The sequence below is a fragment of the Anolis sagrei genome, chromosome 11, assembly GCF_037176765.1.
Source record: "Anolis sagrei isolate rAnoSag1 chromosome 11, rAnoSag1.mat, whole genome shotgun sequence".
NCBI classification, from domain to species: domain Eukaryota; kingdom Metazoa; phylum Chordata; class Lepidosauria; order Squamata; family Dactyloidae; genus Anolis; species Anolis sagrei.
Genome location: NC_090031.1, coordinates 35,053,962 through 35,066,715, shown reverse-complemented (window position 1 = coordinate 35,066,715; position 12,754 = coordinate 35,053,962). Strand labels below are relative to the sequence as shown.

The following is a 12,754-nucleotide window of genomic DNA, read 5'->3' as shown; positions in this document are numbered from 1 at the left end:
TAATAATAATAATATTTTCCTACAATTTCCACCCCCCAATGCCCCCATAATAATAATAATAATAATAATAATAATAATAATAATTTCCTACAATTTCCACCCCCAATGCCCCCCATAATAATAATAATAATAATATTTTCCTACAATTTCCATCCCCCCAATGCGCCCCATAATAATAATAATAATAATAATAATAATAATAATAATAATAATATTTTCCTACAATTTCCACCCCCCAATGCCCCCAATAATAATAATAATAATAATAATAATAATAATAATAATAATATTTTCCTACAATTTCCACCCCCTGCGTACCTTGACGTCCCGATGGACAATGCCCAGGTTATGGAGATAAGCTAGGAAAATAGGAATGGAGATAAATAAGAGAGAGAGAAAGCCTGGTCCAGGATTACAACTCCATGCCTATTGGACTACAACTCCCAGGGAGTGATGGGAGCTGTGATCCAAAATAATTAGGGGTGGCTTTTTGGGATAGCTACTCAACTCCCAAGATGAGGTGCAACCCTGTGTATCCTGACCCCAATGAGGCCCCCCATAATGATCTACACGGCGTGGGCGCTCACCTAGCACCAGGACCAGCTCCGTGGCAAAGAGGCGAAGGACGGCCTCCGCAAAGCGGCCCACCGACTTCCACAGGGAGTAGAGGTCTCCCGTGCTGCAATAGGAACACACTGGCCAGAGGAAGGAAGGGAGGAAGGATAGGGCAGGACGGAGGAAGAATAAAGGTAAGGAGAGAGCAACAGAAAGCATGTCAACTCCACTGATGTTACACATGGGTTTTAACACATATAGGGAATTGTCAGAAGTCTGGAAACTCTGTCGGGAAGGCTTTGGTGGTGTCCTCATGGCAAAAGGGAGTTTGGACTGGATGGCCTCTGGGGGTCCCTTCCAATTCTGAGATTCTATGACTATATAGCCTTACTTCTCCATAAACATGCTAATATCTATGAAGCTGGATGCCCATCTGTTGGGAAGGCTTTGATGGTGTCTTCATGGCAGAAGGAAGTTTGGACTGGATGGCCTCTGGGGGTCCTTTCAAACTCTGAGATTCTATGACTGTATAGCCATACTTCTCTGTAAACATGCTAATATCTATTTCTATGAAGCTGGATGATCATCTGTTGGGAAGGCTTGGATGGTGTCTTCATGGCAAAAAGAGGCTGGACTGGATGACCTCTGGGGGTCCCTTCCAACTCTATGACCATATAGTCTTACTTCTCCATAAATATGCTAATATCTATGAAGCTGGATGGCCATCTGTTGGGAAGGCTTTGATGGTGTCCTCATGGCAAAAGGGAGTTTGGACTGGATGGCCTCTGGGGGTCCCTTCCAACTCTGAGATTCTATGACCATATAGCCTTACTTCTCCATAAACATGCTAATATCTATTACTTCTCCATTTCTATGAAGCTGGATGATCATCTGCCGGGAAGGCTTTCATGGTGTCTTCATGGCAGAAGGAAGTTTGGACTGGATGGCCTCTGGAGTCCCTTCAAACTCTGAGATTCTATGACTGTACAGCCTTACTTCTCCATAAACATGCGAATATCTATGAAGCTGGATGGCCATCTGTCAGGAAGGCTTTGATGGTGTCTTGATGGCAGAAGGAAGCTTGGACTGGATGGCCTTTGGGGATCCCTTTCAACTCTAAGATTATATTACTCTATAGCCTTACTTCTCCATAAATATGCTAATATTGCTGTAATTGCTGTAAGGGGCGGGATATAAATAAATCATTAATAATTAATAATAATAATAATACAAAATCCAGCATATAGATCTCGTTTGCTGTGACATACTGTGTTTTTGTGTCAGTAAAATAATAATAATAATAATAATAAATACTAATAATAATAATGACTATTAATAATAATAATAATAATAATAATACGAAATCCAGTATATAGATCTCGTTTGCTGTGACATACTGTGTTTTTGTGTCAGTAAAATAATAATAATAATAATAATAATAATAATAAATACTAATAATAATAATGACTATTAATAATAATAATAATAATAATAATAATACGAAATCCAGTATATAGATCTTGTTTGCTGTGACATACTGTGTTTTGTGTCAGTATAATAATAATAATTACTAATAATAATAATGACTATTAATAATAATAATAATATGAAATCCAGCATATAGATCTCGTTTTCTGTGACATACTGTATTTTTGTGTCAGTAAAATAATAACAATTAATAATAATTAATAATAATTGTTATTATTGTTGTTGTTATTGTTGTTGTTATTATTATTATTATTAGTAGTAGTAGTAGTAGTAGTATTATATCTATAAGACTGGATGGTCATCTGTCAGGAGGGCTTGGCTGGTGTCCTTCTTGATGGCCCAATGGACGGTCCCATCCAGGCCCTGGCCTCCCATGATGCCCTGCTCCCTGCTTGCTCCGCATGAGATTAAATGTCCTCCTCCCATTGTCCAGCGCCGGGATGTGTCCAGAGGGAATCTAAATCCCTTGATCCTATGCGGGGGGGGGGGGGGGCGTGATGGGGGGCCCAATCTGTTCCCTCTCGGACAAAAGCAGGGTGGGCAAAGGCCTCGGAAGGGCCGGCCGGCCGCCTTGCGGTCACATGCGTGGGCAGTTGACCGATGGCTCCGAGGGAGGGAGGGTGGGAGGGATGTTGACAGGACTCCGGCCGCTGCCCGCCTGCCGCAGGGCCCCCATGGTTACTCACGGATGAAGAGGTGGCGCTGGCCTTGCCACGTGTCTCCCACGCAGTGGACAAAGGGGTGCCGGACCTGCCTCTGCGGGGACAGAGAGGGGAGGGGGGGAGTGAGCAGGAGGACCCCCAGATTACGACCCAAAAGGCGGTCCAAAGGGGCAAGGAAAGGGGGGTCCAAATGGGGTGCCAAGAGGAAGTCCAAAGGGGCACCCAAAGGGGGTTCAAAGGGGCAAGGAAAGGGGGATCCAAAGGGGTGCCAAAGGGGCACCAAAAGAGGGTCCAAAAGGGGGTCTAAAGGGGCATCAAAGGGGGGTCCAGAGAGGCAAAGAAAGAGGGATCCAAAGGGGCACCAAAAGAGGGTCCAAAAGGGGTGCCAAAAGGGGCCTAAAGGGGTGCCAAAGGGGCACCAAAAGGGGTCCAAAGGGGCATCCAAAGGGGCAAGGAAAGGGGGATCCAAAGGGGGGTCCAAATGGGGTGCTGAAACGGGGGTCCAAAGGGGCACCAAAAGGGAGGATCCAAAGCAGCAAAGAAGGGGGGTCCAAAGGGGCACCAAAACAGGGGTCCAAAGGGGCAGCAAAAGAAGGGTCCAAAGGGGCACTAAATGGGGTGTCAAAAGGGGGTCCAAAGGGGGTGCCAAAAGGTGGGTCCAAAGGGGCATCAAAGGGGGGTCCAAATGGGGTGCCAAAAGGGGGTCTAAAGGGGCATCAAAGGGGGGTCCAAAGGGGGGTCCAAAAGGGGTACCAAAAGGGGGTCTAAAGGGATGTCAAACGGGCAAAGAAAGGGGGATCCAAACAGGTGCCAAAGGGGCAGCAAAAGGGGGTCCAAAGGGGGTTCCAAAACGGGCATCAAAGGGGGTGCCAAAAGGTGGGTCCAAAAGGGTGCCAAAAGGGGGTCTAAAGGGATGCCAAAGGGAGGGGGTCCAAATGAGGTGCCAAAGGGGGGTCCAAAAGGGGGGTCCAAAGGGGTGCCCAAAGAGGGTCTAAAGGGATGCCAAAGGGAGGGGGTCCAAATGAGGTGCCAAAGGGGGGTCCAAATGGGGTGCCAAAAGGGGGGTCCAAAGGGGTGCCCAAAGGGGGTCTAAAGGGACATCAAAGGGGGGGTCCAAATGGGGTACCAAAAGGGGGTCTAAAAGGGTGTCAAAGGGGCAAAGAAAGGGGGATCCAAACAGGTGCCAAAGGGGCACCAAAAAGGGTTCCAAAAGGTGGGTCTAAAGGGGCATCAAAGGGGGTGCCAAAAGGGGGGGTCCAAAGGGGTGCCAAAAGGGGGTCCAAGTGACACCGGGGGGGGGGGGGGTCCCAAGGGGCACTAAAAGGAGTTCCCGTTATTCTCTGTTGACAAAATCCCATCCAGAAAGAAACCCCACCTGTGCATTATTGTTGTTGTTGTGAGACTCTGGGTGCCCCCCTGCCCCCCCCCCCTACCAGCATGGACTTCCCGCTGGGCTCCTGGTGGGACCCACCTGGATGCTGACCTCTTCCTTGCACTGCTTCAGAGTGTCCCGGCGCAAGACCTCCACTTTGGGGACGACCTACAACAACGGGATGGAAGAAGAGAGCCAAAGGGATGGAAGAGAGAGTTGGGGACCCCCAACTCTTCCCAAACTACAACTCCCAGGATTCCCTTGCTTACCTTGACCGCAAAGACCTGCCCTTGGCCGCAGTCCAGGACCTTCAGCACCGTCCCAAACGACCCTTTGGCCACAAAACCCAGAATCTGCACGGGAAAAGACAAATATTAGGGTGGCTCATGTTATGTAATATGACAATGGGCAAAGTGGGGGGGGGGGTCCTACCTTGAGCTGGCGCTGCCCCACCGGCGGCCGGAGGGGAAATTCGGGGAGGAAGAGGGAGACGCACTGGGGCAGGCCCCGATCTGCTGCCGTTGCCGCCTCCTTCTTTTCCGCCCGGCAACCGAGGGCCTCCGCCTGGACCCCTTGGCCCATTTTGAAAGGGTTCCGGGGGCCCAAAGCCTTTTCCAAGCCCAGAAGGGCCCCCCCCACGTTGGAAAGGAGGGCCTTCCAGCCGCGGACCCAAGAGGCGTCCGGCAAGAGGGTGGGCCCATCGCGGCTCTGGGGAAAAAACAAAACAACACACAATAACAACAATAACAATAATACTAATACACATTGATCAGGACTCTGCAGGTTGAGTTCTCAATGCAGAGATATCACATAGGTTGAGTACTGCGGGTTGGACTAGATGACCTTTGGAACTCCCTTCCCTTTGATTATATTAAAAAGGCTAAATATTTTAATATATATGTTTTTAATGAAGCGACAGGAAAAAAACACATGTGTTGTTGTTGTTGTTGTTGTTATTATTATTATTATTAATGGATGTAAGTAATATTAGGTTCATAATAGTACACTATGATATTTGGCGTGGTTGAGCTCCCTCTATCAGCTCCAGCTCCTCTTGCAACAGGGACATGAGAGATGTTAAGACATCACAACATCTGGGCAACGTCCCCTGGGCAACGTCCTTGCAGACGGCCAATTCTCTCTCACCAGAAGCGACTTGCAGTTTCTCAAGTCGCTCCTGACACACAAAAAATAAATAAATAAAAATAAAAATTGACTGCCTTGATTAGCACTGAATGGCCTTTCAGCCTCAAAGCCTGGCTGCTTCCTGCCTGGGGGGGATCCTTTGTTTCACTCACATCTATGGCAGAAAGAACTCCTGGAGGCAAGTGTGAATGTTGCCACTGGTCGCCTTGATTAGCATCGAATGGCCTTGCAGCTGCAAAGCCTGGCTGCTTCCTGTTGGGGGGAATCCTTTGTTGGGAGGTGTTAGCTGGCCCTGATTGTTTCTTGCCTGAAATTCTGGGAATTCCCTCAAGGAGATAACAACACACAATAACAACAATAACAATAATACTAATACATATTATATATATATATATATATAGCAAAACAGTATAAAATGCAGTATAAATTATAGAAAAGGGAAATTCGCATTTGCTGGATGTTCAGTTTACAGACCTTATTCAGGAATCTTGCCACTGTTGTTGTTATTATTATTATTATTAATAATAATAATACACATTAATAATATTAGGTCCATAATATCTGGTACTGTAATTACAAATATTATGCCAATAATAATACATAATAGGAGATAACGGCAAGATTATTGGGTTGCTGACCACCTTGATTAGCATTTGATAGCCTGGCAGTGCCTGGAGCAAACGTTTGTTGAGAGGTGATTAGATGTCCTTGTTTGTTTCCTCTCTGTTGTTGTGCTGTTGATTAGCTATATGCTAATCAAGGTGGTCAGTTGAAACATTCCCACCTAGCTCCAGCAGACAAGAGTCCTTTGTCCCACCCTGGTTATTATTCCACAGATATATAAACCCATTATCCTAGTTCCAACAGACCTCACTCCCTCTGAGGATGCTTGCCATAGATGCAGGCGAAACGTCAGGAGAGAATGCCTCTAGAAGAACATGGCCATATAACCTACAACAACCTATTATTATTATTATTATTATTATTATTATTATGAGGTTCACAATAATACATTATAATATTTGGAGCTGTAATAATAAAATATTATGTCAATAATAATAATAATACATAATATTGTGGTAGTAAATAAATATTAGCAACAACACTATTATTATTATTATTATTATTATTATTATTATTATTATGAATGTATGTTCAATATTATTGACAACACTATTATTATTATTATGAGGTTCACAATAATACATTATAATATTTGGTGCTGTAATAATAAAATATTATTCCAATAATAATAATACATAATATTGTGGTAATAAATAAATATTATCAACAACATTATTATTATTATTATTATTATTATTATTATGAAGTTAACAATAACATTTGGTGCTGTAATAATTGGAATATTATTATTATATTATTATAAAATATCATGCCAATAATAATAATACATAATATTGTGGTAGTAAATAAATATTATCAACAACACTATTATTATTATTATTATTATTATTATTATGAATGCATGTTCATGATATGAGGTTCACAATAATACATTATAACATTTGGTATTGTAATAGCAAAATATTATGTCAATAATAATACATAATTATGTGGTAGTAAATAAATATTATTGACACTATTATTATTATTATTATAATTATTATAATACATTATAATATTTGGTGCTGTAATAATAAAATATTATGTCAATAATAATAATAATACATAATATTGTGGTAGTAAATAAATATTAGCAACAACACTATTATTATTATTATTATTATTATTATTATGAATGTATGTTCAATATTATTGACAACACTATTATTATTATTATGAGGTTCACAATAATACATTATAATATTTGGTGCTGTAATAATAAAATATTATTCCAATAATAATAATACATAATATTGTGGTAATAAATAAATATTATTGACAACATTATTATTATTATTATGAGGTTCACAATAATGCATTATAATATTTGGTGCTGTAATAATAAAATATTATTCCAATAATAATGCATAATATTGTGGTAATAAATAAATATTATCAACAACATTATTATTATTATTATTATTATTATTATGAAGTTAACAATAACATTTGGTGCTGTAATAATTGGAATATTATTATTAAATTATTATAAAATATCTTGCCAATAATAATAATACATAATATTGTGGTAGTAAATAAATATTATCAACAACACTATTATTATTATTATTATTATTATTATTATGAATGCATGTTCATGATATGAGGTTCACAATAATACATTATAACATTTGGTATTGTAATAGCAAAATATTATGTCAATAATAATACATAATTATGTGGTAGTAAATAAATATTATCGACAACTCTATTATTATTATTATTATTATTATTATTAAGTTCACAATAATGTTGGTACTGTAATAATAAAATATTATGCCAATAATAATAATGCATAATATTGTGGTAATAAATAAATATTATCGACAACACTATTATTATTATTATTATTATTATTAATGCATGTTCATGATACGAAGTTCACAATAATACATTATAATATTAGGTCAATAATCATGCATAATATTGTGGCAATAAATATTATAGACACTATTATTATTATGAATAATAATAATCATGATATGAGGTTCACAATAATACATTATAATATTTGGTAATCTTATAATATTTGGTGCTATTATTATGTCAATAATACATTATAATATTGTGGTAGTAAATAAATATCCGTAACACTATTATTATTATTATTATTATTATTATTATGAATGCATGTTAATAATATGTTCATAATATGAGGTTAACAATAATACACTATAATATTGTGATAGTAAATGAATATTATCAACAACACTATTATTATTATTATTATAAATGCATGTTAATAATATGTTCATACTATGAGGTTAACAATAATACATTATAATATTGTGGTAGTAAATGAACATTATCAGTAACACTATTATTATTATTATACATTATAATTATAATATTGTGGTAGTAAATAAATATTATCAATAACATTATTATTATTATTATTATTATTATTATTATGAATGCATGTTAATATGTTCATAATATGAGGTTAACAATAATACATTATAATATTGTGGTAGTAAATGAATATTATCAACAACACTATTATTATTATTATTATTATTATTATGAATGCATGTTAATATGTTCATAATATGAGGTTAACAATAATATATTATAATATTGTGGTGGTAAATAAATATTATCAGTAACACTATTATTATTATTATTATACATTATAATTATAATATTGTGGTAGTAAATAAATATTATCAACACTATTATTATTATTATTATTATTATTATTATTATGAATGCATGTTCATAATATTTGGTGCTGTAATAACAAAATATTATTCCAATCATAATAATGCATAATATTGTGGTAATAAATAAATCTATTTAATAACAGGGCAGTCTGATGCTAAGAAGACAAGATTGTAAACAAGCCTTAATTTCAGGGCAAGGGAATAAGTTTATTTATATTTATTTATTTTAAATTAAAATTAATATTCTAAATAAATATCAATCAATCAATCAATCAATCAATAAGGCGTCCCAAAAGGGGGGCTTGCACTCTGTGCATGCTCAGGAACCCGGTCCTGGTATCTTATATTCATTTATATTTATTTACTTTAAACTAAAATTCATATTCTAAATAAATAAATATAAATAAGGCATCCCCAAAAGGGGGGACTTGCACTCTGTGCATGCTCAGGAACCCGGCTCACCTTGAGAATGGCGGGGGCTTCTCCTCCTCTTCCTTTCCTCTCCCCTTCTTCTTCTTCCTCTTCCTCTTCCTCTTCCTCCTCTCCTTCCTCTTCCTCTTCCCCTTCCTCTTCGCCTGGCCTTCCTCCATGGCTGCTGCTGTTGCTGGCCCCCATCCCGGCCGGTTCCTCCTCGGCTACCCTTCCCACGGCCTCTCCATCCTTTAATCCGCCTTACGTAAACACTAATCCGCGTCCGCACTAGCCGCCCTGTCGCGCATTAGCTGCGGGGCAGAGGAGCTGCAGCCAATCCGGGAAGAGAGGGAGGGAGGGGCGTCTTATGCAAATAGAAAGGATTCCCCGCTCCAATCACAAGCCGCTCTCCAGGACACTCGTTAGCATACAAACCACGCCCCCTACGTCACAAGCATCTCTCGAGGAGTGTGGTGGAAGCCACGCCCTTTATGTAAAACCGCATCCCTCTCCCTCCGCAGTGCATTCGAAGCCACGCCCTTTATGCAAAGCAGCCTGGAAAGAGACGCCGCTTACTCAATAGAAAGCCTTCCATGTATTGTCGAAGGCTTTCATGGCCGGAATCACTCAGTTCTTGTGGGTTTTTTCGGGCTATATGGCCATGTTCTAGAGGCATTTCTCCTGACGTTTCGCCTGCATCTATGGCAAGCATCCTCAGAGGGTCTGGTTGCAATTAGTACAATGGGTTTATATATCTGTGGAATGGTTGGGGTGGGGCAAGGAGCTCTTCCCTGCTGCAGTTAGGTGTGAATGTTAGCTAATCACCTTCATTAGCATTTGAAGGCCTGCCTGAGTCTGGGAAAATCTGTTGCTGGGAGTTGTTAATCTGTGCCTGGTTTCTTCCTCTCTGATGTTTAGCTGTTAAAATTTTAGAGTTTTTTAAAACTGGTAGCCAGATTTTGTTCATTTTCATGGTCTCTTCCTTTCTGTTGAAATTGTCCACATGCTTGTGGATTTCAATGGCTTCTCTGTGTAGTCTGACATGGTGGTTGTTGGTGTGGTCCAGCATTTCTGTGTTCTCAAATAATATGCTGTGTCCAGGCTGGTTCATCAGGTGCTCTGCTATGGCTGACTTCTCTGGTTGAAGTAGTCTGCAGTGCCTTTCATGTTCCTTGATGCGTGTCTGGGCGCTGCGTTTGGTGGTCCCTATGTAGACTTGTCCACAGCTGCATGGTATACGGTAGACTCCTGCAGAGGTGAGAGGATCCCTCTTGTCCTTTGCTACATGGAACACTTTGAAGAACAAGCCCTGGAGACAGCAACGAAAAAGCCCACGATATGGTTCAGATATGTGGATGACACCTTCACCATTTGGAGCCATGGAGATGAAGAACTCAACAGGTTCCTGGACCATCTTAACAGCATCCATCCAAACATCCAGTTCACCATGGAAAAAGAAAATGAAGGAAGACTGCCTTTTCTAGATGTCCTAGTCATCCGCAAACCAGACCAACAATTGGGTCACACCGTCTACAGAAAACCCACACACACAGATAGATATCTACATAAAAACTCCAACCATCACCCAAGTCAAAAAAGAAGCCCCATTAAAGCCTTGGCAGACCGTGCAAAAAGAATCTGCGAACCCCACCTCCTCCAAGATGAACTGAACCACCTCAACTGGGCTCTCCAGGCCAATGGATACTCCACCTCAGACATCAGAAGAGCTACAAGACCAAGAACAAACCACGAGAGTAAAGATGAAGATCCACCCCGAGGAAAAGTGTTCCTGCCATACATCAAGGGAACCACTGACCGCATAGGGAAGCTGATGAGGAAACACAACATACAAACAATCTACAAACCCACCAAGAAAATCCAACAAATGCTCCGTTCAGCAAAGGACAAGAGGGATCCTCTCACCTCTGCAGGAGTCTACCGTATACCATGCAGCTGTGGACAAGTCTACATAGGGACCACCAAACGCAGCGCCCAGACACGCATCAAGGAACATGAAAGGCACTGCAGACTACTTCAACCAGAGAAGTCAGCCATAGCAGAGCACCTGATGAACCAGCCTGGACACAGCATATTATTTGAGAACACAGAAATGCTGGACCACACCAACAACCACCATGTCAGACTACACAGAGAAGCCATTGAAATCCACAAGCATGTGGACAATTTCAACAGAAAGGAAGAGACCATGAAAATGAACAAAATCTGGCTACCAGTTTTAAAAAACTCTAAAATTTTAACAGCTAAACATCAGAGAGGAAGAAACCAGGCACAGATTAACAACTCCCAGCAACAGATTTTCCCAGACTCAGGCAGGCCTTCAAATGCTAATGAAGGTGATTAGCTAACATTCACACCTAACTGCAGCAGGGAAGAGCTCCTTGCCCCACCCCAACCATTCCACAGATATATAAACCCATTGTACTAATTGCAACCAGACCCTCTGAGGATGCTTGCCATAGATGCAGGCGAAACGTCAGGAGAAATGCCTCTAGAACATGGCCATATAGCCCGAAAAAAACCCACAAGAACTGAGAAAGCCTTCCTTTATGTAAAACCGCATTCTAAGACACGCCCTTTATGCAAAGCAGCCCACTCATAAGCTTTGAAAGCGACGCCTCTTACGCAATGGAAAGCCTCCCTCGAAGCCACGCCACTTTATGTAAAACAGCGTTCGAAGCCCCGCCCTTTATGCAAAGCAGCCTCCTGAAAGCCTAGAAAGGGACGCCGCTCACGCAATGGAAAGCCTCCCTCGAAGCCCCGCCCCTTTATGTAAAACCGCATTCGAAGCCACGCCCTTTATGCAAAGCGTGGAAAGGGACGTCGCTCACGCAATGGAAAGCCTGCCTCGAAGCCACGCCCCTTTATGCAAAACATGGAACTATGAACCAGGCGCCTTCCAAACCAAACAGCCTTCCTGATGGAAGCCACGCCTTTTATGCAAAACAGCCCTGCCTATACATGCAAGCAAGGCTTTTAAATATGGAAATCGTGGAGGGAGGAACGCCCCCTTTCCCCACTTTTCAGCCTGGCCAAATAGCTAAATATATTTATTTGCACACATTATTATTATTATTATTATTATTATAGTAAATAGTTAAATACTATTAATTAATTAATAAATATTTCAGTATTGATATATATTTATTTCAATATTATTATAGCAAATTCAATTAATTAATAATTCTTTCATCATTATAATAATTATTATTTTATTATTATTATAGCAAATTTTATTAATAAATAATTATTTATTATTATAATTATTTCAATATTATAGCAATTTTTATTAATTAATAATTATTTCATTATAATTATTTCATTATTCTTATAGCAAATTTTATTAATAATTGTTTCATTTTTATAATTATTTCGTTATTATTATAGCAAATTTTATGAATTTATAATTATTTCATTATTATAATTATTCCATTATTCTTATAGCAAATTTTATTAATTAATCATGATTTCATTTTTATTATAATTATTTTGTTATTCTTATAGCAAATTTTATTAATTAAACATTATTTTGGTATTATTATTATAGCAAATTCTATTAATTAATAATTATTTCACTATTGTAATTATTTTATTATTATAGCAAATTCTGTTAATTAATCATGATTTCATTATTATTATAATTATTCTGTTATTATTTCATTATTCTTTTAGCAGATTTTATTAATTAATAATCATTTCATTATTATAGATATTTTGTTATTCTTATTGCAAATTTAATTAATTAATAATTATTTCATTATTATAATTATTTTGTTATCATAGCAAATTTTATTAATTAATCATAATTTCATTAT

At 39.0% G+C, this 12,754-nt stretch overlaps 1 protein-coding gene across 1 annotated transcript in view; it reads right to left on the bottom strand.

Annotated features, from left to right (window-relative positions):
• Positions 1–9,303, bottom strand: part of RSKR (ribosomal protein S6 kinase related) — a 17,849-nt gene extending 8,546 nt beyond the window's left edge. The window contains exons 1-7 of the mRNA XM_060756657.2: positions 8,973–9,303; positions 4,510–4,785; positions 4,347–4,430; positions 4,177–4,245; positions 2,730–2,799; positions 588–695; positions 319–359 (exon numbers count right to left, since the gene is read on the bottom strand). Coding sequence (XP_060612640.2) covers positions 319–359; positions 588–695; positions 2,730–2,799; positions 4,177–4,245; positions 4,347–4,430; positions 4,510–4,785; positions 8,973–9,125 — 801 coding nt within the window. The 5' untranslated portion in view covers positions 9,126–9,303. The remainder of the gene's footprint in view (positions 1–318; positions 360–587; positions 696–2,729; positions 2,800–4,176; positions 4,246–4,346; positions 4,431–4,509; positions 4,786–8,972) is intronic.
• Between the last annotated feature and the right edge of the window lie 3,451 nt (positions 9,304–12,754).